The sequence below is a fragment of the Panthera leo genome, chromosome C1 (genome assembly GCF_018350215.1).
Source record: "Panthera leo isolate Ple1 chromosome C1, P.leo_Ple1_pat1.1, whole genome shotgun sequence".
NCBI lineage: Eukaryota > Metazoa > Chordata > Mammalia > Carnivora > Felidae > Panthera > Panthera leo.
This window is the reverse complement of record NC_056686.1, coordinates 36,927,741-36,955,559: the sequence shown is the minus strand read 5'-3', so window position 1 is coordinate 36,955,559 and position 27,819 is coordinate 36,927,741. Positions and strand designations below refer to the sequence as shown.

Here is a 27,819-nt window from a genome sequence, read left to right as displayed (position 1 = left end):
CTGAAATATTGGATGAATAATAGGGAAAAGGCCAAGTGGGAGTTTGCTGACTGCTGTCTGCAGAGAAAGCTTTCCTGCCACTGGTTCCCAAGGGAGATCCTCACAGTTAATGAACACTGGAGGCCCAGTCTAACCTCTGCCCCCTCCATTTACCCTCCCTCCAGGTGGGCAGGGCAATCCTACCTGGACTGACAAGGCTGGGGTGCTCAGGGGAGGTCAGCCACAGTCAGGGACAGTCAGAGGATTCAGCTGTCCCTGCACCATGAGTGTCTCTGTGCTGAGCCTCACCAGACCCTTGGTCAGTGTCTCCGGACTCCTGCAAGTGGTGTCTCTGCTAGGCCTGGCTCTGCTGTTGCTCAAGGCAGCACAGCTCTACCTGCGCAGGCAGTGGCTGCTCAAAGCAGTCCAGCACTTCCCGTCCCCTCCTTCCCACTGGCTCTTCGGGGACATCCAGGAGGTAGGAAGGGGCTGGACGGGGGGTGGGAGGACAGAGCAGGCCTGGATTCTCAGAGCATACGCTTGGACAGCAGATATATCCCACACAGGCTTCTTGTGTGACAGCACATGGGTCTAGCTTACCTCTCAGACCTCAGTGCCCCAAGCCAGCCCTGGAGCTCAGCCCCTCCAAGGAAGCCTGTGCTGGTGCCCTCAGGCCAGTCTGACCCTCTTTCCTAGGCAGATCCACAGGCTGTTTTGTAGCTTAGCTCTTTGAGGACAATGGCTGCTCCTATCTGAGTCTTCCCCTTCAGGCCGAGCAACCCTGCCTCTTCTCTCAGAACAGGCTTCCTGATGCTTCCCTGCCCAGCCACTCAACCCCATCCTCTCAGCCTGGCCCTGAGATGCCTGGGACTCAGACCATAGACAGGAATCTCAGAAGGTGCAGATTACAGGAAAACAGGGTCAACTGCTGGACTGGGGATCACGTCAGGGGTAGGGAACAACCAGGTGGGGTGCCTGAGACTGTGGATGTTCCAGACTGGTGGTTTCAGTGCTACAACCCTGACAAGTCACTGGCACACAAGTCACTGTTTCTCATCAGAAACAGTTACAAATTCTTTTACATTTCTCAGGATCCACATAAGAGTGAAACCATATGGTATCTGTCTTTCTCTGTATGGCTTATTTCACTTAGCATCACACTCTCCAGTTCCATCCACGTTGCTACAAAAGGCCATATTTCATTTTTTCTCATTGCCACGTAGTATTCCATTGTGTATATAAACCACAATTTCTTTATCCATTCATCAGTTGATGGACATTTAGGCTCTTTCCATAATTTGGCTATTATGTGGATCCTGAGAAACGTAACAGAAACCCATGGGGGAGGGGAAGGAAAAAAAAAAAAAAGAGGTTAGAGTGGGAGAGAGCCAAAGCATAAGAGACTGTTAAAAACTGAGAACAAACTGAGGGTTGATGAGGGGTGGGAGGGAGGGCAGGGTGGGTGAGGGGTATTGAGGAGGGCACCTTTTGGGATGAGCACTGGGTGTTGTATGGAAACCAATTTGACAGTAAATTTCATATATTAAAAAATAAAAAATAAAAAAATAAAAAAAAAAAAGAAAAGAAGGGACCAAGTAGGACTGGATCCTACTGAACGAGAAGGAGAGAGATGGAAATAAAGTTGGGGAGCTGGCAAGAAACAATGGCAAGAGGCTTTGAATGAAATAAAGCCATCTCAAAATTTAATTTTTTAAAAAGGCACTCTGAAAAGGAATGACCTGAAAATCTTAGAATGAAAAATACCTTTATTCCATTTTAAAAGAAAAAGTTAGGAGTAAGAATATATAATGTAACTATTAGGCTACTTGGTGTATACTGGAACCCCATGGATTAGAATTAATGTGCTAAAATATTGAACCAGAAAAAAAAATCCTTGAATGTAAGTTGATAAGCAAAAAGAAGGAAAATCTGAGAGTGATGTGGAACATAGACTGATAACTTGAAACACTAGTCATACCATAACTCAAGAAGGAAGAATATATAGAGATCATTTGAGAATGTTAAGGTATATAGTTGATCCCTCAAAAAAAAAAACAACAAACAAAAATGGGGGATTCATAAGATCCTTATAAAACGCATGTGACTATTTGTAGACTGTTCTTATAAATAAGAGGTAAAAAATATATATACACCTTATTGTCACTTAAGAGGACTTCCTTAAACATAATGGAGAATTCTGCTAACAGTCCATTTGGCTAGACTATACAGAATTTAATTTAAAAATTACACATTTATTCTCCTTGCCAAAAGCTACTTGCATAAATATCTGACCTTAGAAATCACGTGCTACCTGTGGGCTTTCTGTAGGAGCCAGTGTCACGTAACAAAACCTGCATTCAACTACATAAACTTGTACTTCATGAACTCTCACTTGAGAGATTTGTTGTTTGCCCCTCCTGCTTATACTACCACTGCATACACACTAATTCTGGGGTGTTCTGATCTTACGCAGTTCACAACAATTAATGGTGCTGTGAATCAGAACCATCTAATGCAATTGCTGGGTATCCCTCCCTCAGATCTACATAATACTGACCATAAAAAAGAGAACCTTTAAATCAACAATCTGTATTCTTTGTGACTCCTCCAACTGATAATTCATCTGGCAAATAGCTTTGCAAATTTTGGCATGACAGCCCCTTTTCTGCCTTACGTTTAACTGGTTAGTCAAGCTGTCCACGGAGTCTCCCAATAGCAAAGCTCATTTCCTAAATGAGGTTGAACAATCACAGATTTGTTTCTAATTCAGGTAAGAGAAAACTAGCTGGAGTCAGGGTGTTACGAAGATGTGAAGGCAAATAAACAATGACAGCATTAACAAATCTCCAGGGCCTTTAATTTCTTCCATATGGTATATTATGATTGCTCCTGATTGGCTGAAATATTTAACCTAGAAAGAAATCTAAAAATAAAATATTTTTAAAGAAAGTGAAAAAAAAAAAAAGAAAAAAAAGAAACAGTTACAAATTCTTAAGCACTGTGGATATCTAGAACTATCACCCTGGGGCCAGCCTACCTGCCACCACCACTCTAAGCAGTGCACCTAAAGAGGAAGGTTTTATTGACTTGTCTTTCCCTCGGTTACAGTTCCAAGATGGCCAAGAGCTACAAAAGCTTCAGAAAAGGGCAGAGAAATACCCATGCGCCAGTCCTCGCTGGCTGTGGGGGAGCAAAGTTATCCTCATAGTCTATGACCCGGATTACATGAAGGTGATCCTGGGGCGATCAGGTGAGAACTATCCTACATGTCTTCTGCTATGGCTCTTCTCTCTTGGGTATATTCCTTGGGGACTATGAAATTCTGGAAGAGAGTCATGGCTCAGCCTTCAGTACCCTCCAGCAACCATCCTTCTAGCCCACAAGCCAGCATAAGGCCAAATATAGATACTTAGATGGAATGCTTAAACAGCTGTGAGGGATTACATTTTCCTTTTTCTTTCTTTCTTTCTTTCTTTCTTTCTTTCTTTCTTTCTTTCTTTCTTTCTTTCTTTCTTTCTTTCTTTCTTTCTTTCTTTCTTTCTTTCTTTCTTTCTTCTTTCTTTCCTCCCTCCCTCCCTCCCTCCCTCCTTTCTTCCTTTCTTCCTTTCTTTCTTTCTTTCTTTCCTCCCTCCCTCCCTCCTTTCTTTCTTTCTTTCTTTCTTTCTTTCCTCCCTCCCTCCCTCCCTCCCTCCTTTCTTTCTTTCTTTCTTTCTTTCTTTCTTTCTTTCTTTCTTTCTTTCACCACACTGATATGATCCCAGATCTCAAAGTCAATTTGCTGTCCGTGATGGCTGGTATTCAGAATCCCTGTCTGTGGTGGGTCATATAGAATGCCTGATTTCTATATTTCTTTGCTGATCACAGTCTCATTGGGGCTGTGCTATGGACCACTGAATCTGCCCTCCTAAGCCCAAGTTACCATCAGGAAAGGAAGTGAGTCAGGGCTTGGAGGCAACTGGGGAGTTGTTTATCACAAACTGCCAGCTTACAATCCTCAGGAAGGAATGGGGGCCACTGGCCTGGACCACAGCACCTCCTGGGGGCAGCCTGCCTTCCATGTTCCCCTCAGTCCTGTAATTCCCTCTTAACTTTCAGACCCAAAGTCTCATGGCATCTCCAGATTCCTGGCTCCGTGGATAGGTAAGTACATTTAACCAGGACTATAGTCCACCTTCCTGTTTGCCAACAACTATCCATTTGGCCCAGATAAAACAAGACTGTAGTGACCGGCACCAAAGTCACACCCTCAACTCTGAAGTGAGCCTCGTTTCTCTTCTTCTGAAAAAACTCACCTCTGGATGTCTGGGAGGCTCAGTTGGTTGAGGATGTCTCTTCATTTTGGTTCAGGTCATGATACCAGGGTCATGGAATTGAGCCCCACATTGGGCTCCACACCTAGCTTGGAACCTGATTAAGATTCTCTCTTTCTGCCTCTCTCTGCCCCTCTCCCTGGCTCACCATCTCTCCCTCTCCCTTTTCTCCTTCTCTCTCTCAAAAAAATACCCTCACCCCTTCCTAATGGTGGGGAGAGCTCTCCTGCAGCTCAGCTTCTTTCACATCACTTCACAGTCCTCGAGAATGATCTCAGCCTGACTTTTCACTGAAGTCCTTCTATGACCTGCGACCTGCTCGGTTTCAGCCTTGATCTCTCAGCTGTCATGACCACTTGCTGTGACCCAATACTTGCGTGGTCACCTTCCTGACATGCACTGGCCTTCCCAGACTTGCCCAGGATGCCCTTCTTCTCACACCCTGGGTTCCTCCCAAATTCCTAGACGACTCTTGGGAGTACCTCTCCCCACACACCCCCATTGTGGCCCAGGGTATGGTTTGCTCCTGTTGAATGGTCAGATGTGGTTCCAACACCGGCGGATGCTGACCCCAGCCTTCCACTATGGCATCCTGAAGCCCTACGTGAGGCTCATAGATGACTCTGTCCGCGTGATGCTGGTAAGTCCGTCCCGTGCTCACCTGCACACTCACACCCATAGCACAGTTCTCAGAGCCCACTCTCAGGCATGTGTGTCCCACAAACATCCATCAGGCACAACACTTATACCTTACTAGGAGACAGGGCTCCCCAGAGTGGATGAGACAGGAAAGTTCCAGGCACAAGCTTGCCTCCACTCTGTGCTCATTGCCAACTAAAGAGAGAGTCATGGTGGATCCAGGGTCCATTCTCCTCCCCACTTGATGTCTTTGGCTTGGATAGGAAGAGCAGTCAATCCCCCTGGACAACAGGACAAGTGACCCTGGCTGGCCTGGCAGTAGCAGCTTCAGGATGTCACTGACATGGGCTCTGGGCTGGGGCTAAAGGTTTCTGCATGGATTTTAGCCACTCCATGGAGGGAAATGGAGACCAGGTCTCAACCCCCAGGCCTGGGTTGCACCATCATATCACCTCTGGACAGAACCTTATGTCTCACTAACTGTGCTCAGCTGACATTTGATGAACAAAAGGAAATGTGGTCCCTGATATCCCTTCTTTAGGAATCCTGGTACTGATCCCTTAGCCTTTCTCCTGCCTTGATGCTTGCTCCCTAATGTGGGACTTGACTTGTTTCTTTTGTCTAGATCAAAAGGCAGAAAACGTCCACCTTTTGGCCCTCAGAAACATTTTGTGTTCTTCTAAAAGGTGGTTAGTGCCATAACTTGCTCCTAGGTTATGAGAGATCATGATTAATTATATAGCAAAAGTTTCTGTGAAAATACTCATCACATTACAAACACTTATTTGCTATATTTCTTAAAATGCTAAAAACACAGCCACTTTAGAAAGAGAGGACATCCCATCAGAAGAGAGAGCCTAGCCTTGTCAGCATGGGCCTTCTGGAGGAGTAGAGGATTAATGTGTCCCTACACCACAGGACAAATGGGAGGACCTCATCAGACAGAATGCATATGTGGAGATCTTTGAGCATGTCTCCTTGATGACCTTAGACACCATTATGAAGTGCGCCTTCAGCTACCAAGGCAGCCACGAAGCAGACAGGTCAGTGAAATTCTCAGGCACCAGGCCCTATTTCCTACCAACTGGCGTGGACTTATCCTGGGAGGTAGGTAAGGCAGCTTGGGTGTTTCCCATCAACAACAGCAACATTGTGCAGAGAGCTCCAGGCCACAGTCAAATTCAGCCCACACCACACCTTCATCAGGCACAGATCCCTGATCCTTGCCACAGGGAAAAACTTGGCTGTCTATGTCCCTCGCAAAGGGCTGAGGGTCTCAAGAGCATAAGAAAGAAATGGTGAATGCCTCGGGTACCTGTCCCACTGACTGAGGAACCCTCACCCACAGCCCCAATCCACTCCAGGGCAGATGCCTGCCACCATTTAGGCCCTTTTGCATCCTTCCCATTCAGGATCTCCCAGTCCTACATCCAGGCCATTCAAGACCTGAGCAACCTGGCTTTTTCCCGAGTGAGGAATGTTTTCCACCAGGATGACATCATTTATAGGCTGACCCCTGAAGGCCGCTGGAACCACCGGGCCTGCCAGATTGCCCATCAACATACAGGTTGGACTCTGGCCCCTAGGCAGCTCACCTCCTTCTTCAGAGACATCCCAAAGGGATTGGTCCCAAACACTCAGGCAGAGCTCTGTCCCTCCACGGCCCCTCCAGAGGTTGGGACACACCCACACTGGGTACCCCCCTGGTGCATGTTTTAGGATGCCAGTGCTGTGCCTGAGCTGATATTTGTCATCACGTGGGTGAAGGCTGAATGAGACTCCCTGCCAATGGCATTCAAACAGTGTCTCTCCGGGATGTGCTGTTGAGTGGCAACCCAACCCGCAAGCACATGGTGCTACAGCTCTCACCCTGACATGTACACCTATTACCACTCTCCTCCTGATCCAAATGGCACCCAGGCTGGGACAGCTGGGGGTAGGTGGGCCAAGGGGGTAGCTGTATCTGGGCACCCAGAGCTCTCAGCTCTGCCTGGGAACACTGTTCTGGGACAGACCGAGTGATCAAGCTGAGGAAGGCTCAGCTGCAGGAGGAGGGAGCTCTGGAGAAGGTCAGGAGCAAGAGGCACTTGGACTTCCTGGACGTCATCCTCTTTGCCAGAGTGAGTGTGAGCAGGGGAGGCATGAGGCTTTGCACACAAGCTTGGAGGGAGGGGCAAACTCTGCCATGTCACCATTTCCTCTCAGATGGAGGACGGCAGCAGATTGACTGACAAGGACCTCCGTGCCGAAGTGGATACGTTCATGTTTGAGGGCCATGACACCACAGCCAGTGGCATCTCCTGGATCCTCTATGCCCTGGCCACACACCCTGAGCATCAGCAGAGGTGCCGGAAGGAGGTCCAGAGTCTCCTGGGGGATGGTACCTCCATCACCTGGTGAGTGCTCACGAGATGGGATTGCCAGCCGACCCAACTGGAGAATTTCCTGCTTGGCAGAGTCTTGCCTGTCCTTCAGGATAGCTTCGTTTCAGGGACCACCTAGACCAGATGCCTTACACCACCATGTGCATTAAAGAGGCACTGCGACTCTACCCACCAGTTCCAGGCATCAGCAGAGATCTCAGCAAGCCCATCACTTTCCCTGATGGACGCTCCTTACCCAAAGGTATGAAGGTCACCACACTCACACAGCAACACTCTGCAAGAACACATGGGACGTCAGTGGTCCACATGTCATGTGGCAGTTCTCAATCACTCTGGTCATCTTTCATCCAAAAATGGACACTTACTCTTTAGTTTGGATGAGGATAGAAAATGCCTGACACAGAGCCAGAGCACTGCCAAAGTGTCATAAAGGTTACTTCCCCTTCCTATCTATGGAGAATATATTCTATTTCGGTTCATTCTCCCAAATAACCTGTAAGGTGCATCTCAATTCTAAGATCTCAAAAGAACAGAATCCTAAGTTTCCAAACTTATCCAACAAAAACATTCTATTACCATGAGATCCCATTGTTTTGTGATGCTACAGCATTCCCACTGAAGGCACTGACATTCTCTGATTTAAAACTACATACTCCAATTCCTGACTCCAAGTCCAAACTCATGGACCAATTCTGTCTTCACTGTCATATCTATTTGAATATCCTGAAGATTTGACATAACATTTGGGTAACCCCTTTGTGACAAAGGCAAACAACTATATACATATCAGTTAAAATAAAAATGACTCAATACATTGCATCTTCTCTGCAAGGAGGTGTTGACTTCAGCAAGGGGCTTCAAAATTAGCATAACCTTGTAATATCCAGAGATTTGATGGGCAGAGAGAAAATCCCACTGGGCCAGACAGAGCTGTTTTTCCTTCCCTGTGGGGTCGAGTCATTGAAGCAGATCAGGGAATCCACTGTCATTATTTTGACAGTCCAGTCTGTGGGGAGCCCTCAGATTGGTGGCAGAGAGCACCTGATGACCAGATCTGAGAATCCAGCCATGGTTGGAGGCCACCCTTGGCTCACCTCTGATCTGAACTCCAGGCCTGCCACATCCTAGCTGTGTGGATATAGGCAAGTAGCTTAGCCTCTCTGAGGCTCTAGGTGCCTGATATGGACAATGGGGACAAGAGTGCCTTCACTGGAAGGTTGGTGTGAGGATTGAATGAGTTCATGCATATTACCCAAGGGCCTATGGATGCTACTTGATAAATGGGAATTGAGTTGTCACTTGAGTTGCCCCAAAGAGTAAGTAAGCCTCCAGTTCTTTCCTGCTTCTCAGCCTGAGCAGGGTTATCTAGTATTTTCTGCCTGTATGCTTTGCCTTGTCTGCCCCACCTCTCTTGCAACACGATCATTCCACTCAGTGTTGATGAGACATGGCTCTTATTGTGGTTAGCAAACTGTTTGTGTGCACATGGCCCCGCGTGGCATGGGTATGATCAGTCTCCTCTCCTCTGTCCCACAGGATTCACAGTGTTCCTCTCCATTTATGCCCTTCACCACAACCCAAAGGTGTGGCCAAACCCAGAGGTATGATGGCTTGGGAGGAGGGGATGGGATGAGCTCTCCAGACCAACCCATTCTCCTGTCCTACCTCTGGGTAGTCTGTCTGGTGGTTGCTTAATAGGACGGAGGGGCTTGATCATACCTGTCCTGGCCCTGGTGCTCCCTCTGCAGGTGTTTGACCCTTTGCGGTTTGCACCAGGTTCTGCCCGACACAGCCATGCTTTCTTGCCCTTCTCAGGAGGAGCAAGGTGAGTTATTTGTACTAGGATGGGAGTGGGTGGTGCTTGCTGGGTACATATCCAATACTTGTGACTTCCTATTTTATACGGGTGTCTATAGATATGCCTTTGCTTGTCTCTGTGCTGGGAAAGAGGTATGTGCCTTTATGTACATAAAGGTATGTGCCTTTATGTTCTTTTGCAAATAGATGCAAAAGAAAGCTGGGAAGCATGGCACGACCTGGAGACATTGACCCATTTCTCTTCCCCAATCTCCAGCCACACTTCAGTGCTGGTGGCTGCTCCAAAATTCAGTGCATTCTAGTATTTGATTCACTGTATGAGTATGACTTTGCACAAGAGATTTTCTCACATGTTAATTTTCAAGTATTGTCGATTTCAAAATCTGGATGGAATCTGATAGAAATCTTTCATACACATTCTCAAACCAGCCATTCTTTCCCCGAACTGCACCACTGAATTCTTTGCATGTGTTTCCATTCTCAGCTGCCTTGCATATCTCAAATATTTATGTCATACATGGGGTGGTTACTGTGGCCTCTTAAGGGATTAATGAAGTATTCAACTAATTTGTGTCACTATTATGTTTGCATCTATCCAAAAGAATTTTTGAGTCCGTGGTAATGGTCACATGTACTTGACATTTTTCCTAGTTGTCAAATCAGTACATATGATCTGGGCTCTATACACATTAATATTATACTTAGAGTCCAATTGCATAAGTGGGCAAATAGATGCAAGTAAGACATTAAACTGTTTTTGAGAGAAAAGCCACTGTTTTATACATGGCACATGGTATTTGAAAGTTTCCTGGGGTATAAAACATAAAGCAGACTTGAAGTGGCTGTGGAGCTGGATGACTATTCTCCAGAGTGGCTGCTGTGAAATTCTCCAGTGCTGCTGAAATGGTCCTCTAATTAGTAAATTCCTTAAATCTTGTAAGTAGTTACTAGAAACGAGTTATTTTCTTCAAACACTAAATCCACTTTCACAGAATAGGCTTTAAGCAAACTATTCTTCCAGATACTGGCTGTAGGATTTGAGCCTTAGACACTGGTGCGTGTCATGTGGCTGCCAGTAAGGACAGGAGAGGGCCAGAGAGATCCATTTCTAGCTCAGACCTAATGGCTACCATATTTCATTCCATTCAGGTTTTTTTTTTTTTAGTTCAATAAACTTCATGCAATTCTAAGACCACTTTTTAAGCCTGTCTCTGTGTGCTACGTCTTATGTTAGGAGGTGGAACGCAGAAGAAAGATACTGCCCTTGCCGCCAAGAGTTCACAGCCATAAATGCTCCCACTCAAAGAGACATCATTCATTCATTCATTCATTCTTTCACTCCATCATTTACTAATTGAACACACTGTAGGACATTCCATGCTCCTGGCACTGTCCTGTTCTGGAAAGTGATGTGTCCCTGAGTAAAAAATACTAGTGTGACTTCAGGATCCAGGTATGAAGAGGTACAGCCAGCAGAGAGGGTGAGGGTGGGCTGTCATTGCCATTAGCCTTGAGCATGAGGCAGGCAGAGGTGGAGGGAGGGTATTCTCAGGGATCACATCAGCAGGAGCTGAGTGGGGAGGCAGAGCTGGACAGGTGATAGGTGAGTGAGGGAACAAGCCAGAGAGGGCTTTAATGCCAGCTGAGGCATGTGGACATGCCCCTAGCTGTGATGGAGGGCCTGGGAGAGTCTGAGCTGGGTGGGGCTTCAGGGGAGGAAGGGGAGGCAGGAGACAGAGAAGCCTGGGTGAGGAGATTGAGGGATGGCCAATAGGGACATTTCTGCAGTAGACTTGGAATCTACAGAAGCTGGTTGACAGAGGGGTTGAGGGGAGCACAGGAGTCTGGACCCAAACTGGGAAGGAGATGGTGGAGCAGATTGAGCATCGTTATGGCCTTGCCCATTTGGATGTCTCTCTGATTCCGTTCTGTTTTCCTTACACAATTCCACCTTGTCCTTTCTCTGAGGATCTGGGTCCCTTTGTCCCCCCATATGGTTAGGGCCTAAAGTGGCCCAGCTGGCCCCTATAGTACCCTGTACTGGCTTCTCATTTTTGAAATCAGTAATGGCTTATAGAGACAGCAAACACCCTGATGATTAACTGTTGTAGTGATCACTTGACTTGGCTGTGTGCCTCTGGAGCTGACCCTCTTATAAGAGGACTTCAGGCCTGCTGACAGCAGAGGTAGAAGGAACTAGCCCTGGAAGATTGTAGGCTTTGTCAAAGGTCAGGGGCAGAGTGTGAAGCAAGGCTTGGGTCGAGATGTGTGTGGGTGTCCTGGAAGGAAAGGGATCGGGGCCGGACCCATGCAGAAGGGCCCTGCATGTGCTATTCCCAGCAAGGGGATTGAGGCCACTTCTCATTTCCTTTTCCCTCCCTGACCCAGGAACTGCATCGGGAAGCAGTTTGCCATGAACGAGATGAAGGTGGCGGTGGCCCTGACCCTGCTCCGTTTTGAGCTGGCACCAGATCCTTCCAGGATCCCTGTTCCCTGGCCAAGAATTGTGTTGAGGTCCAAGAATGGGATCCACCTGCATCTCAGGAAGCTCCTCTAAAATCTGTGCAGACAAGGATGAGCCCGAGAACCTCCTGCCTGCCATCCTGTCTTCCTGTCTGTGTCTCCTGTCCCCTGTCTTCTGCCTCCCTCACAACCTCCATGATCTCCCCCTCTTTCCCATCAGACTGTCTGCCCTTCTCTGTCTCACCCTTTTCCAAGACTCCTACTAGTTTTCTGTTACCCTCCTCCTACTCGGCTGTAGCCCTGACTGTGCATGTAACTCTCAATTACGCACCTGTCCTCTAGCCTGTCTGGCCTCTCCTGTCGTTATTCTTCCTGTGCGCTGGAAGAATATTCTTCCTGTGTACTGTTTTGTCTTGCTGGTTTCCCAAATGACACAAACTTAATCCCTTAAGGGACTGGGGCCAGACTGCCTGGCTTTGAACACTGGCTCTCCCTCTTACCAGTATATTGACGCTGGAAAGGCAACTAAGCTCTGGGTGCCTTGGTTTTCTCGCTCAGATTTTGAGATTTATTTGAAAAAAATCTGTTGCGGGTTGGGGCACCTGGGTTGCTCAGCTGGTTAAGCATCCAACTTTGGCTCAGGTATGATCTCATGTTTCATGAATTTGAAGCCCACATCGGGCTCTCTACTGTCAGAGCGGATCACACTTCCAATCCTGTCTCCCACTCTCTCTGCCTTTCTCCCACTTGGCTTTCTCTCTCTCTCTCTCTCTCTCTCTGTCTCTCTCTTTGTCTCTCTCTCTCTCTCTCTCTCAAAAATAAATAAACATTAAAAAAACTGTGTTAGAGTAGTTGTGGGTTAAAATATATAACGTTCTTTGCCCAGTGTCTAGAACATGGTAAGCACTCACTAAATGTTAGCTATTTACAAGTATATGCACCCAACTATATAGAGGAAATCGAGGATTTGGGGAGGAAAGACAGAGTGACGCCCAGAATTCCATCCCAAGTATCCCACTTCCAACCTCCCTCCACAAGTGTTCCCAGTATGCTAGGTGCAAAGCTGGTGCTGGGCCAAGTAAGGAAAGGAGTAGGGTCCAAATTCAGTGGGCCGGGATCAGAGAGAGATGGGAAGTAAACAGAGAACTGGGGCAAGGTTGAGAGGAATGGGTAAAGTGGCTACCTCTCCCTGGGTTTGGACAGGAGTCCAGATTTAGGGGAGAGAGCTAAGAACTCCAGTGCTGTGGGTTGTGTAATGAATCTCCTGTCACGAGGTTGGGTAAAAGAGAAGGACTTTGGAGTTACAGGTGAGATGGGTGAGGAACAGGGCAGAAGGAAAGGGGGATTCATGGAAGGTGCCTTCTAAAGAAATCCTCATGAAGATATTTTGTTTTTATTTTTCTGAATTTTGGGCCTAGAGTTGACTTTGGGGAAGAGAAGCAGGAACAAGTAAGAGATTAAGTTGTCCCCATCAGATATGCTTTCATAGGCTCTCCATGAGCCTTTAGTTCCCATCCCCTTCTCTAGCACTCCACCTGGTGAACTCCTATTCACCCTTAAAGCTCCCACTCTCCTGTTTTGTTTTCTCCTTCCCTCGTAGGGCCCAGCCTACACATCACTCTTTCAGGACAGGCTTTATTGTGTTTTCCTATAATGTTAGTTCTCTGCTTTTACCCTTTAGACTGTGAGCTCAAGAACATTGGCTGAGTGCATGAGTGACTGCATGAATTTGCATTCCTGGGAGCAACTTGGGAAAGGGACGATTATGCCACATTACAGAAGGAGAAACTAAGGTTCAGGGAGTCTAAGTCACTGGCTTCCTAGATCATGAGTGTGCCCTAGGGTTGGACATCTAAGGCCGGTGCTCTGTCTGCCAGCACAGTCAGCCCCAGGCAAAACTGGTGAGTAGACAGTGACAAGCATGGGGAACATTGCTGAGGCAGATGAGGCAAGTGGTCGGGAGAACCCCTGATTCTAATCTCAGCTGACGCTCTCGATAGTGGTTCTCCTGTGGCCATCTCACATTAGCCCCCTGTAAGACTTGCTCTCTGAAAAGGGATAATAATCCAACCAAGGCACACATTCTCACTTGGTAACTGGACTGTGCTCTTACTGCCATCAGGGCTCATGTCTGTTTGCAAGCAGCTGTGTTGTGGCACTTAGTACACCTGACACTTAGGAGATGCTCATGAAATACTGGATGACTAATTGGGAGAAGGGCAAGTGGGAGTTTGCCAGCCACTGTCGCTGTCTGCTGAGAAAGCTTTCCTCCCACTGTTTCCTAAGGTGGATCCTCACAGTTAATGAACTCTGAAAGCTCTGTCAAAGCTCTTCCCTCTCCCTTTGCCCTCCCTCCAGGTGGGCAGGGCAATCCTCCCTGCAGTGATGGGGCTGGGGTGCTCAGGGGAAGTCAGACATAGTCGGGGACAGACAGGAACAGCCAGCAATCCAGCAGTCCCTGCACCATGAGTGTCTCTTTGCTGAGTCTCACCAGACCTCTGGGCAGTGTCTCTGGGCTCCTGCAAGTGGTCTCTCTGCTAGGCCTGGCTCTGCTGTTGCTCAAGGCAGCACAGCTCTACCTGCACAGGCAGTGGCTGCTCAAAGCGGTCCAGCATTTCCTGTCCCCTCCTTCCCACTGGCTCTTTGGGCACATCCAGGAGGTAGGAAGGGGCTGGACCAGGGATGGGAGGGCAGGCTGGGCCAGAAAGAGCAGCAATACCCACCCAGCACTGACAGCACTAGCTGGTGGTGAAGGGTGCCCAGAGCAAAGGAACGACCCACATGGTGAGAGTCTCAACAAGGTTTTGTGGATTGTTCAATGGTAGGAGTCGATCAGGATTTGCCTTCTGATGTCTGCCTTTCCTTAGAGAAGGAGTCACCTTCATCTAGTGGCTTGAACATAAAGAAGAGAACTGGAAACAGCTCCTATGCCATATTGGTGCCCCAACACTGCTCTGTCCCTTCTCCTTCCTAACCTCCTCCTGTACCCTAAGTCATTCATTGTCTCCCCCTGCCTGTGCATTCCCCTTCAACGGCGCTGCTCATACTTTCCCTTCCCCCTGGATAAATCTTGTCCCTCATATGGCCATCTGCCAAAGTCCAGCCCCAAGCCTCCTCCAAGATGTTTTTCTGGGCATCTCAGGAGTGGAGAGGACAACTCTTTTTCCCCTGGACTGTCCTTCTAATAAAGCAGGGCTGACCTGACTCCGCTATTTTTGTCTACAGTGTCAAAGTTGTGAGCTCCTTGTAGGAGAGACCACCTCTAATTCATCTTTGTAACCCAATAGGGTGTTGGTCAATGACTTGATGAACGAGCAAATGCATGAGGAAGGGCTTTCTAATGTCCAATTCTGAGTGCTCAAAGCTTCCCCCAGACACTTGGGTTTCCCTTTATCACATTAATAATCTACTGTCATGGCCACTTACTCTGTCTGTCTCCTCAAGTACAGCAGAAGCTTCAAACAGGTAAGATCTATGGCTATATCCTAATTCAGTGTTTAAACCAGTGCCGTGCACATAGTAAATGCTCCGGTAACATGTGCTGAGTGAAGGAACCTGCCCTACAGTAGCACAGGTCACCTCAGCACTAGGAAATCCTGATTGTCAGGTGGGAGCAGGCAGAAATTAGATGCCAATGTAGCAGAGAGTTGCTTGAGTTACATAGATGTGGTAGAAATAAGGGGAGTTGCCTACGGGAACACGTCCAGGAACAATTGCCTATGTGAATTCCAGAAGTGGAGAGCAAAGCAGAGTGTTGAGAGCTGAGGAGTGGCAGTTGCTCTGTGGCAAAGTAGAAGGGCCCTCCAGGTAGAGGAAAGAGTGTGTACAAAGGACAGGAAATGTAAGCAGGTGTTGCAGGGCAGGTGTGAGGAGCAACAGTAACAGCATCTTCAGGGAAGGAGCAACAGGGCTGCTGGAATGGTCACAGGCAGGAGGCAAAGTAGAGAAAGCGAAGTCAGAAAGCAAAGACTTTTGTAATCCCCACTGAGGAGATGAAGGATACTACTGCAGATGGTAGAAGCTCACATAAATTTCTTTTTATTACAAGGTGAAAATGAGATAAAACCCTCAAATATCAAAACCATAGATCAGTATCATTTTTATCTCTATATATCCAGACTTAACAACTGTGTGCATATTCAATATGTAAAACTACATCATGCACACAGTTTTGTATTTATTTAGTTTTCACTTAGCTATATACCTCCCAAACACTATGCAATATTAACAAACATTTACATGTATTTACATGTATGCTTTCAATTACTGTTGAAAGTAATATGGCAAAATAAAGTTAATACATAAATTTAATTTTAAAATATAAACCATTTCATGCTCCAAATAATATAATGAGTTGGCCAACTGCTTACCAAGTAATAGAAGTTGTCTTAAATTTTTTATGCCAATGTTATACCAATGACTTCCAAAAGTTTTGTACACCATGGAGTCAATCCCTGACATGTTTCTGTAGGCAGCTCGTTGTCAGGGCTCCTAACTCTACTCGACAATAGGACAGAACCTGGCCTTAGGGCAATCCTTGGACAGCCACCAGAGTCTGGATCAGAGGCCAGGTCATAAGACACAGTTCTGAACACTTTGTTCTGCTGATAGTTCCAGAACTCTTTCCCTGTGCCCATCCTGACCTTAACGCCAACACTAACCCTGGAGCCAGAGGAAAGGGTTTACTGATTTACTTTTCCTGTGGTGATAGTTCCAAAAAGAAGAGGATCTGCAATGCCTACGGAAATGGGTAGATAAATTCCCATGTGCTTGTCCTCACTGGCTGTGGGGAACAGAGGTGGAGCTTGTGGTCTATGACCCTGACTACATGAAAGTTATCCTGGGACGATCTGGTGAGGGGACACCTTCATAACTGTTGAAGCAGCTCTTGCCCCTTGGGTACATGCCCACGGGTCTGTGAAATTGTAGAAGAGACTGGAGGCTCAGAAATCAATACCTGACCCTTTCTCTAGCATCCTCCCTGCTCACAACCAGCATGAGGCTGAATATTTATTGAAACCGAACTCTGTTTCCTTTCCTTCCCTTCCCTTCCCTTCCCTTCCCTCTCTTCTCCTCTCCTCTTCTTAATCCTCCTTTCTTCCACTCCTTCCTTTCTTCCTTCTTTCCTTCCTTCATTCTATCCTTCCTTCCTTCCTTCCTTCCTTCCTTCCTTCCTTCCTCCATTCCTCCCTGCTCACCTTCTGGCCTTCTTTCTTTCCTTTTTTAATCAAACTGAGATAATTCTAGAGTGAAAGACAATTTTCTACACAAGATGATCTGACTTTGGCACCTCTAACTGTTCCATATGGTGAGTAATGGGATGGCTGAGCCACTATAACTTACAGAAAAAACAGATTCTGTTTTTTCTTTGGCAATGAAACGGAACTTTTGTTTCTGCCCAATCCACCTACCTGGACTGGTAGGGCAGTACTGTGGACACTGAGTCTACCCTCCTGAGCCCACAGTGATTATCTGGAAAGAAAGGGAGTCAGGGCTGGGAGGCAAGTGGGAGGTGGCTTGACCAGCTGACAATCCTCAGGAAGGGATAGGGACCCATGGCCTGGACCACTGCACCTCCTGGGGGCAGCCTGCTTTCCTTATTCCCCTCAGTTTCCTGCAATGCCCTCTTACCTTTCAGACCCAAAGTCTCATGGCTTCTACAGACTCCTGGCTCCCTGGATAGTTAAGTACATTGAACCAGGACTAAAGTCCACCTTCTGGTTAGGTTTGCCAACCACTATCCATTCAGCCCAGATTAAACAAGAGGTGACTGGCACCATAGTCACACCCCTCAAGTCTGAATGGAGCCCCATTTCTCTCCTGATAAAACCCTCACCCCTTCCTAATGCTGGGGAGAGCCCTCCTGAAGCTCAGCTTCTTCCACATCACTTTGCAGTCCTCGCCAATGATGTCTGCCTGACTTTTCACCAAAGTCCTTCTATGACAAACACCCTACAACAGACTATAAGAGATCTCAGCTGTCATGACCATTTGTTGTGAAGTCACCCTCCTCATATGCATTGGCCTTCCTGACTTGCCCAGGATGCCCTTCTCATACACTGGTTACTCCCAAATTCTTGGGACATGTCTGGGAATACCCCTCCCCACAAACCCCCATTATGACCCAGGGTATGGCTTGCTCCTGTTGAATGGATAGTCATGGTTGAAGCACCGGAGAATACTGACCCCAGCCTTCCACTATGACATCCTGAAGCCCTACGTGGGTCTCATGGCTGACTCTGTCCATGTGATGCTTAGAAGTCCATCCCACCCTCACCTGCACACTCATACCCACAGCACAGTTCACAGAATAGACTATCAGGCAGGTGTGTCCCTCAGATATTCATCAGGCATGCCCCCCAAAATCATGCACTTGTACCTTACCATGAGACAGGGCTCCCAAGAGTCGATGCGACAGGAAAGTACCCAGGCACCAGCTTTTCGCCACTCTGTGCTCATTGCCCACAGAAGAGAGAGTCATGGTGGATAGAGGGTCCTTCTCCTCCCCACTTCATGTTTTTGGCTTGGATAGGAAAAGTAGCTTATCCCCCTGAAAGCTGCTAGGACAAGCTGCCACTGGCTGACCTGGGCAGTAGCAGCTTCAGTGGCAGGGTAAGATCCCAAGGATGTCACTGAAATAGGCTCTTGGCTTGGGCTAAAGGCTTCTACATAGATTTTAACCATTCCATGGAGGGAAATGGAGACCAGGTCTCTACCCCCAGGGCTTGGTCCTGGAATAATATCATCTCTGAACAGGACCCTTATTTCTCACTGTGCTCGGCTGACTTTTGTTGAACAAAAGGAATTGAGATCCTTGATATCCCTTCCTTAGGAACCCTGGTACTGGCCCTTTAGCCTTTCTCCTACTTTGACACTTGCCCCTTAATGTGGAACTTCACCTTTTTCTCATGTTAGATCAACTACAGGACAGAAAGATTCCCCCTTTGTGCCCTGGGGAACAATGTTTCCTGGTCTGCTAAAAGATGGTTAGTGCCATAACTTACTCCTACATCAGACTATAAGAGATCATGATTAATTATGTAACAAATATGTCTGAGAAATATTAATCACTTTAGAAATACTTACTTGCCATATGGCTCCAAATAGCCCCAAACACATCCACTTTAGAAAGTGAGGACATCTCATCAGAATATTTGCAGAGACAGAAAGAGAGTCTAGCTTTGTCAACATGGGCCTTCTGGAGGAGTAGAGGATTAATATGTCTCACCACCACAGGACAAATGGGAGGACTTCATCAGACAGAACTCATATGTGGAGATCTTTGAGCATGTCTCCTTGATGACCTTGGACACCATTATGAAGTGCGCCTTCAGCTACCAAGGCAGCCACCAAGCAGACAGGTCAGTGTAATCTTCAGCTACCAGGTCCTATTTCCTACCAACTGGCATGGACTTATCCTGAGAGGTAGGTAGGGCAGCTTAGGTGTTTTCTAGCACAAACAGCCACATTATGCAGAGAGCACCAGGCCATAATCAAATTCGGCCCACACCAAAGTTAATTAGGCACAGATCCCTGATCCCTGCCATAGGGAAAAACCTGGCTACCATCACACAAATGGGCTGATGGTCTTGAGTGCATAAGACAGAAAAGGAAAATGTATCGGGTTGCCTGTCCCACTGATTGAGGAACCCTCCACCCACAGCCCCAATCCACTCCAGGGCCAATGTCTCCCTCACACAGGCCCTTCTGCATCCTCCCCATTCAGGATCTCCCAGTCCTACATCCAGGCCATTCAAGACCTGAGAAATCTGTTTTTTTTCCCCGAGTGTGGAATGCTCTCTACCAGAATGACATCATTTACAGGCTGACCCCTGAAGGCCGCTGGAACCACCAGGCCTGCCAGCTTGCCCATCAACACTCAGGTTGGACTCTGACCCCTGGGCAGCTCCACTCCTTCACTGGACACATCCCAAAGGAACTGGCCCCAAATACTCAGGCAGACCCCTGTCTCCTCTCTGCTACTCCAGGGGCTGGGACACACCTACACTGGGTACCCCCCTGGTGCAGGTGTTAGGATGCCAGTGCTGTGCAGGAGCTGACACGTGTCAGCACATGGGTGAAGGTTGAGTGAGACCCCCTGCCAGCAGCATTCAAGCAGAGTCTCTACAGGCTGTGCTGTTGAGAGGCGACCCAACCCACAAGCACATGGTGCCCCAGCTCTCACCCTGACATGCACACCCATTACCACTTTCCTCCTGATCCAGCTGGAACACAGGCTGGGATACAGGCAGCAAGTGGGCCAAAGGAGGTGACTGTGTCTGGGAACTTAGAGCTCTCAGCTCTGCCTGGGAACACTGTTCTGGGACAGACCAAGTGATCAAGCTGAAGAAGGCTCAGCTGCAGGAGGAGGAAGAGCTGGAGAAGGTCAGGAACAAGAGGCACTTGGACTTCCTGGACATCCTCTTCTTTGCCAGAGTGAGTGTGAGCAGGGGAGGCATGAGGCTTTGCACACAAGCTTAGAGGAGGGAGGCAAACCCTGCTGTGTCTCCATGTCTTCCCAGATGGAAGACGGGAGCAGCATGCCTGACAAGGACCTCTGTGCTGAAGTGGACACGTTCATGTTTGAGGGCCATGACACCACAGCCAGTGGCATCTCCTGGATCCTTTATGCCCTGGCCACACACCCTGAGCATCAACAGCAGTGCCATGAAGAAGTCCAGAGCCTTCTGGGAGATGGTGCCTCCATCACCTGGTGAGTGCTCGTGAGATGGGAGACCCCTGATCACTCATTTAGAGAATTCCCTGCTTGCCAGCATCTTGCCTGTCCTTCAGGATAGCTTTGATTCAGGGACCACCTAGACCAGATGCCCTACACCACCATGTGCATCAAGGAGGCACTGCGACTCTATCCGCCAGTTCCAGGCATTGGAAGAGAGCTCAGCAAGCCCATCAGCTTCCCTGATGGATGGTCCTTGCCCAAAGGTATGAGCATCACCACACTCACTAAATAAGAACACACGGGAAGTCAGAAATCTATACACCCCAAGGCAGTTCCTGAAAGTCTTTGAGACTAGTTTCCACCTCAAAATCAATGCTTCCTTTGCAGTTTGGGTGAGGTATATGATGTGCTTTGCACAGAGTTTAAATCCAGCAGAAGTTCAATAAACAAATGGCAGCCTCTGAATGTGGCTTTGGGTTTTGCCCTAATATTCTAATTCCCTGAGATGTGAATGCTTGAAAGACAATCAGGTGGAGTAGGGGGAGATGTTATCTTTCCTTTTGGGGTCTAGGTTACTGAGAGACATTAAAAAATTCACTGTCATGGCTCAGATGGTCCAGGATCTGGAGAGCCCTCAGGTTGGTGGCAGAAAGAAGCTGAAGATCATACCTGAGATCCCAGCCATGGTTGGAGGCCAACATTTGGCTCACCACTGATCTGAATCCCAGCCCTGCCACATTCTAACTGTGTGGTCATAAGCAAGTAGCTTAGCTTCTTGAGGCTCAGGTGTCTCATGTGAACAATGGAGATATGAGTGCCTTCGTTGGACGGTTGTTGTGAGGATGGATAAGTTCATGCATATTCCCCAAAGGCTCATAGATTGTACTTGACAAATGTGAGTTGTCTGTCACTTTAGTTCCTCCAGAACATAAGCCTCCAGTTCTTTCTTGTTTCTCAACCTGTTCTGGTTATCTAGTAATATGTTTACATATGCTTTGCCATGTAAGCCCCACCTCCCTTGCCACACAATCAATCCACTTGGAGTGATGAGAAGTGGCTCTCATTGTGCATGCACACGGCTCCTCATGGCATGAGTATGATCAGTCTTTTGTCTTCTGTCCCACAGGATTCTTACTCATGCTCTCTTTTTATTGCCTTCACCACAACCCCAAGGTGTGGCCAAACCCAGAGGTATGATGGCCTGGGGAGGAGGGGATGGGATGATCTCTCCAGACAAATCCATCTTCCCCATCCCACCTCTGGGTAGTCTGTGTGGTGGTTGGTTGATAGGAAGGAGAGACTTGACCACACCTGTCCTGTCCCTGGTGTTCCCTCTGCAGGTGTTTGACCCTTCACAGTATGCACCAGGTTCTGCTTGACACAGTCATGCTTTCCTGCCCTTCTCAGGAGGATCAAGGTGAGGTGCTTGAACATGGATAGGGGTGTTCTAGGCATATATTTGATGTTTATGACCTCTTCTGTTCATCTATGATGTCTGCAGTTACTGGTCTTTTATGATTGTGTGTTGGGAAAAGGTGTGTGTCTCTGTGTTCAAAGGAAAGGTGGTAATCACAACCTGCCATGATGTCTTTGACCCATGCTCTTACCCAATAGCCAACTATAATTCAGTATCATGGTGTTCCAAAGTTTAGTGTATTCCAGTGCTTTCCTCACTTTAGGAGGATGATTTCTCATAATCAGAATATTTCAGATGTTTGATTTTCTCAATTATTACTAATTTCTAAAGATGATTTTCTCTCATCCTATATTGTGAGTCCAGCCCACTGCTTTTTGTACCTAATTCACTGATCTGTCACTCACTGTATCAATGCTATTTGCCTGGGTTTGGATTTCCCATGGATTCCTTTTACAAATGGTCAAGTCATATGCATGATTGGTTTGAGTAGTCATTTGAACAATGTCTCACATAAATACCTGTCTTCTCTATTTTTGCAATCTAATCCAACAAAATGTTTACTGTGCATTAATATTCACATAACCATGACAACTTTTCCAGCTAGCAAAATTCCTTATGCGAATGGGATTTATATATCTTAGTCCCAGAATTTATATAGTCAACATTGGCAAAAAGCACAAAATTGAGGACAATCAACTGCTTTTGAGAGAAAACCCACTAATTTGTAGTGGCATTTGCAAAGTTCCTGGTGTGTAAAACATAAAGCAGACTTGAAGTGGCTGTGGAGCTGGATGACTATTCTCCCGAGTGGCTGCTCTGAAATCCTCCAGTGCTGTTGAAATGGTCCTCTAAATAGTAACTTCCATAAACCTTGTAAATATTTACTAGAAACAAGTTATTTTCTGAATACATAAATCTGTGAGTTCTTCAAATAGTGAATCCACTTTCACAGAATAGGCTTTAAGCAAACTACTCTTCCAGATACTCGCTGTAGGATTTGAGCCTAGACATTGGTGCAAGTCATATGGCTGCCAGTAGAGACAGGAGAGGGATAGACAGCTCCAGCCTAGCTCACACCTAATAGTTACTCATATTTCATTTCATTCCATTCAGGGTTTTTTTCAGTTCAATAAACATCATTGAGTTATAAGACTACTAATTAAGCCTATCTCTGTGTGCCAAGTCCTCTTCTAGGAGTTGGGAACACAGAGAAAGATACTGCCCTTGCCTTTAAGAGTTCACAGTCAATAGATAAATGTCTCCACTCAAAGAGACATCATTCATTCATTCATTCATTATTCTTTCACTCCATCATTTATTAACTGAACACACAGTAGGATATTTCGTGTACCTGGAACTGTCCTATTATGAAAGGTGATGTGTCCCTGAGTAAAAAACACTAGTGTGACTTCATGGTCTGTGAATACAGATATGCTGCCAGCAGCAGAGGTGAGGGTGAGCTTTCATTGCCCTTAACCTTGAGCATGTGGCAGGTAGAGGTAGAGGGAGGGTATTCTCAGGGATCTCATCAGCAGGAGCTGTGCTGGAAGGTGGAGCTGGATAGATGACAGGTGAGTGAGGCAAAAGCTGGAGAGGGTTTTCATGCCAGCTGAGGCCCATGGACATGTCCTAGGTGTGATGGAGGGCCTGGGAGGGTCTGAACTGGGCTGAGGCTTCAGGACAGGAAGGGAAGGCAGGAGACAGGAAAGCTTGGGTGAGGAGCCTGAGGGATGGCAGGCAGGGACTTTATCAAGTACAATTAATATTTACAGCAGCTGGTTGAAGGAGGGGTCAAGGGGATGACAGGAGTCTAGACCCAAACTGGGTGGCAGATGGTGTAGCAGGTTGAGCATCGCTAAGGCCTTGCCCCTCCAGGATGTTTCTCTGTTTCCATTCTGACTTCCTTACACAATTCCACCTTGTCCTTTCTCTGAGGATCTGGGTCCCTATAGCTCCCCAGATGGTTAAGGCCTGAAGTGTGTCCCAGCCTATCCCCTATGGTACCCTATCCTGGGTTTCCCTTTATGAAATCAGAAATGGCTTATGGAGAGAGCAAATAACTTGATTAACTGTTGTAGTGATCACTTGACTTGCCTGGGTGGCTCAGGGGGCTGACCCCCTTGTAAGAGGATTTCAGGCCTGTTGACAGCAGAGGTAGGAGAAGGAGCTAGCCCTGGAAGACTGTAGGCTTTGTCAAAGGTCAGAGGTAGAGTGTGAAGCAAGGCTTGGGTCGAGATGTGTGTGTATCCTATAAGGAAAGGGATCGGGGCCGGGCCCATGCAGGAGGGCCCTGCATGTGCTGTTCCCAGCAAGGGGATTGAGGCCACTTCTCATTCCCTTTTCCCTCCCTGACCCAGGAACTGCATTGGGAAGCAGTTTGCCATGAATGAGATGAAGGTGGCGGTGGCCCTGACCCTGCTCTGCTTTGAGCTGGTGCCAGATCCTTCCAGGGTCCCTGTTCCCTGGCCAAGAATTGTGTTGAAGTCCAAGAATGGGATCCACCTGCATCTCAGGAAGCTGCTCTAACCCCTGTGCAGACAAGGATGAGCCCAAGAACCTCCTGCCTGCCATCCTGTCTTCCTGTCCGTCTCCCCTGTCTCCTGTCTTCTGTCTCCCTCCAGCCTCCCTGATAGCCTCCTCTTGCCATCAGAGTGTCTGACCTTCTCTGTCTCACCCTTTGCCAGGTTTCCTATTTACTCATCTTTTACCTTTTTCCTATCTACGTGAATCCCCGCCTGTCCACTTAACCCAATGCCTGCTTGTCCCCCACCTTGCTTTCCTCTGCATGTCTTTCTCCTTTTGTACCTGTTTGGTTGTCCCTATATTATTTTTTTCTGGCTGCCAAAATAACTTACCATAGCCTTAGTGACTTATAATAAAATCAATTTGTTCTCTTACAGTTCTGGAGTTGAAATTCTAAAATTGATTTTGCTGGAAAACGGCCAAGAAGTTGGTACAGTCACACTACCTCCAGGCTTTAAGAGAGAATCCCCCTCTGCCTGTTCCAGCCTCTAGCTGCATTCCTTATGATCTTTGGCTTTTGGAGCCTCCTCTATATTCAAATTCAGCAGTATCTTTCAATGTCTTTCTGCTTCTGTATTCATATCACCTTCTCTTCCATAAAGGCTTTTGTGATTGTATAGCCCTGCTTGGATAAAACAGACCTATCTCAGGTTCCAGGACATGGACTTGGGGAACCATCATTCACCCTGCTTAGTTTCTGTGTGATTGCTATTGGTCCATGCTCCCAGCTCTCTCCTGTGTGTTACCTGTATTCTTGTTTGTAATTATTCATATACCTTCTTCTTTTTTCCTCCCTGGAATAAAGTTCTTAATGTTGTATGGGGTGTGTGTCTTCCCTTGGAAGTAGATGAAGAAAAGAGAGAGAAGGGGGAGAAATACAGAGGAGACAAGGAAGTGGGGTCATATCTGCTCTGTGATGCCAGAACCCCAGGAGGGCCGGATGTGTCCCATTGCATCAGACCATGGAGTGGTTGGCTGTCTAGGAAGTACTGGTAGGAGCCCATGTGGGCCAATGGATTGGCCAGTGGCAAAGGATGTGAGACCCCAAGCAGCAAATTGAAGGTGGTATCTCTCCCACAGGACAACCCCCTTGGCAGTCCCTTGCATCTCTGGTCTGCCACCCTGAGTGGGAGGGACTTTTTCAACCCTGCCCCATTATGTGACTGCTTGGGTGTTTGTCCTCCTGACCCTGGGCCCTGTTCCCAGGCCCTCCTTTGCCCTCCTCCACCTCTCTCAAACCAGCCCCCATTCTTTCCTTGGTTCTAAACACAGATCTCCCTCTTATCCCACCCCTGCCATTCCTAGCCAGACCCCTGGATGCCATAGACAGACTTCCTTGCAGGCCTCAGCCTATGGTGTGATGCTACATTCTGCCTCCCTGAAGGGCCTTCTTCCCCAGTTGGTGCTTGTAGCCAGGACCTCTCTTTCTGTCCCCTGGCTTCCTAGATCACTGGGCTAGTTCAGCCCTTCTTTGAGAAGGGACAGAGTGGATGCTTGGTGTTTGACTAGGGGTTGGGGCAGGAAAGTAAGCTGGGAAGGCACTGGACAGGAAGTCTGGAAGGTTCCCTGGCATCAGGTGGTGCAGAAGGGGAGGGGCTGAGGCTCAGAGAGTACAAGATAATGGGAGCTTGGAATTCTAGGTGGCCAGCCATGGACACATGCTCTGACCACAGGATTACATTGATGTTAATGATTGTGACCAAGAAGTGAGCCTGCTGCCTCTAGGCAAAAGAAGAAACCCAGGCTGAGTTCACACTCATATGCACAATCCCCATGCCACATACCTGTATAGCCACACCTGTGTGCACTCCTCACACACTCTATACTCTACCCCATACACGTGCATACAAATGCCAGGGGTCATAGGAAGCCACTAGGTGTTTGGAGGGCTAGAAAGATTAAGTGGAGTTCATCTTTGGTGCCCGCTGTTCTGCAGCCTCGGTCCTCCCTTGCCACGTGGAGCTTTCCCCTTCTGTCAAGCTTGGAGCTCTCAGCTCTGTTTCCCACAGACATATGCTCTCAGACCAAGAGAATCAATACACCTATGGAGTCTTGGTCACGAGGGTCCAAAGTCAGAAGACCTCATCTCAAGATGTTTTCTGATGGGCATCTTGGCAGTTTCCTTCTCTTAACATTGAAGTAGGATAAGGGCCGCCTCCAGTCCTTCCTCATAGGTTTCCTGACAAACCAAACAGATAAAGGAAGCAGACAAGTCTTAGACTTGGGTGCCACCCATGGGCCAGAGGTGATTATGACCTCTGAGTTCTGCTCTCTGGTGATGGCTACCTCTACTTGCATAGAGAAAGGTCTGTCCACAAGCAGGATAGAGAGGGAAGTTGGTGGTATGGATGACACCCTAGCTGAGGTCTCTGAATCCCAGCCTCAGGTGGGTAAGGAGTTCTGGGTCTTGACAAGGCTTTGCAGGAGTGAGCAGGTGGCCCATAGCCAAACTTCCAGGGCTGTGGCCTTCTTTTAAGAAGGGGAAGCATCTGGGGCGCCTGGGTGGCACAGTCGGTTAAGCGTCCGACTTCAGCCAGGTCACGATCTCGCAGTCCGTGAGTTCGAGCCCCGCGTCAGGCTCTGGGCTGATGGCTCGGAGCCTGGAGCCTGTTTCCGATTCTGTGTCTCCCTCTCTCTCTGCCCCTCCCCCGTTCATGCTCTGTCTCTCTCTGTCCCAAAAATAAATAAAAAACGTTGAAAAAAATTTTTTATAAAAAAAAAAAAAAAAGAAGGGGAAGCATCAATAGCAGGAAGGTTGTGTCTCCAGATGGTACATCCTCAGGGCAACATGGAGACATCCCCAAGTCCCAGGGCTAGAATTCCCCTCTCTTATCCTTCCCCTCCATCTCCAGTGTCCTCCCTTCCACTGTTGTCTAATTCCTGGATTAGAACTCAATAGTGGCCTTAGAACTTGAACCCTGGTGATATATGTGACCTCACCCATCAGGCAGCTGCTGCAGGGAATACTGAGGAAGAATTTCTAATTCATCATGGGGCCCCCCAGTCTGAGGCCCTCCCCTAAAGCCATTCTTTGTACCTTTGTACCTCACCTGCCTCAAGGTTTGATTTAAGCACTGTCTCTTCCAGGAAGCCCCCCTCTTTAATGCCACTCTACTGCTTTCTCCAGCAAAAGTCTGAACACTCAGAGTACTGGGTGACTGTGACACAGATGCTGACAATGGCTAGAGTGCTACAGAAACCTGTCTCAGGAGGGGCAGAAGATACACTTGGGAAACCATGTTCCATATTCCTTGATTTCAGTGGTAGTTGCCTGGGAATTTCCTTTAGAAATTCATTGCCTTGTACATTTTTTGTTTAGGTAATTTTTCCTTATGTCTGTTATATTACACACACACACACACACACACACACACACACACACATGCACACACATGCACACACATACACAGTTAAGCAGAGAAATACATCTCAGTGAGGGGGAAAGTCCCCAAAGCCATCCCTCTTTCATGTGGAGTAGGTGAGTGCTGGATCAGAATCACGAATCCCAAGACAAAGCTTCCATTGCATTCACTGCATCATCAGGGCTGGCATGTAAGTTTCTGCTACATTCTAGAAAGATTGTCAATTATAGGAGATAAAGGGAGA

At 47.6% G+C, this 27,819-nt stretch overlaps 3 protein-coding genes across 4 annotated transcripts in view; 2 read left to right on the top strand and 1 right to left on the bottom strand.

Moving 5' to 3' along the window:
* The window catches only part of LOC122226971 (cytochrome P450 4X1-like), a 104,851-nt gene extending 85,974 nt beyond the window's left edge, over positions 1-18,877 (bottom strand). The window contains exons 1-2 of one of the 2 annotated variants that reach the window (XM_042951027.1): positions 18,680-18,877; positions 17,978-18,058 (exon numbers count right to left, since the gene is read on the bottom strand). In XM_042951027.1, coding sequence (XP_042806961.1) covers positions 17,978-18,058; positions 18,680-18,784 — 186 coding nt within the window. In that variant the 5' untranslated portion in view covers positions 18,785-18,877. Of the gene's footprint in view, positions 1-17,977 lie in introns of both variants that reach the window. The other variant, XM_042951029.1, reaches the window with a different exon arrangement.
* On the top strand, positions 160-11,772 carry LOC122226975 (cytochrome P450 4A11-like). Its single transcript, XM_042951037.1, has 12 exons — positions 160-457; positions 3,088-3,229; positions 4,075-4,119; positions 4,802-4,929; positions 5,847-5,971; positions 6,341-6,495; positions 6,942-7,048; positions 7,134-7,324; positions 7,420-7,553; positions 8,849-8,913; positions 9,061-9,137; positions 11,519-11,772. Exons 1-12 carry the CDS (start codon positions 263-265, stop codon positions 11,685-11,687), a joined length of 1,533 nt encoding a protein of 510 aa, XP_042806971.1. The 5' UTR covers positions 160-262; the 3' UTR covers positions 11,688-11,772.
* LOC122226974 (cytochrome P450 4A11-like) lies at positions 16,778-24,848 on the top strand. Its single transcript, XM_042951036.1, is given in 8 exon segments — positions 16,778-16,901; positions 18,830-18,954; positions 19,819-20,029; positions 20,116-20,306; positions 20,403-20,536; positions 21,400-21,464; positions 21,614-21,690; positions 24,048-24,848. Coding segments are annotated over 8 exon segments (975 nt in total). The 5' UTR covers positions 16,778-16,898; the 3' UTR covers positions 24,217-24,848.
* The last annotated feature ends 2,971 nt before the right edge of the window (positions 24,849-27,819 follow it).

Coding starts and splice junctions, on each gene's coding strand:
- LOC122226975 (XM_042951037.1), top strand. CDS start 263: ATGAGTGTCTCTGTGCTGAGCCTCACCAGACCCTTGGTCAGTGTCTCC. Junction 458..3,087: donor TCTTCGGGGACATCCAGGAG/GTAGGAAGGGGC, acceptor CCTCGGTTACAG/TTCCAAGATGGCCAAGAGCT. Junction 4,120..4,801: donor ATTCCTGGCTCCGTGGATAG/GTAAGTACATTT, acceptor ATTGTGGCCCAG/GGTATGGTTTGCTCCTGTTG.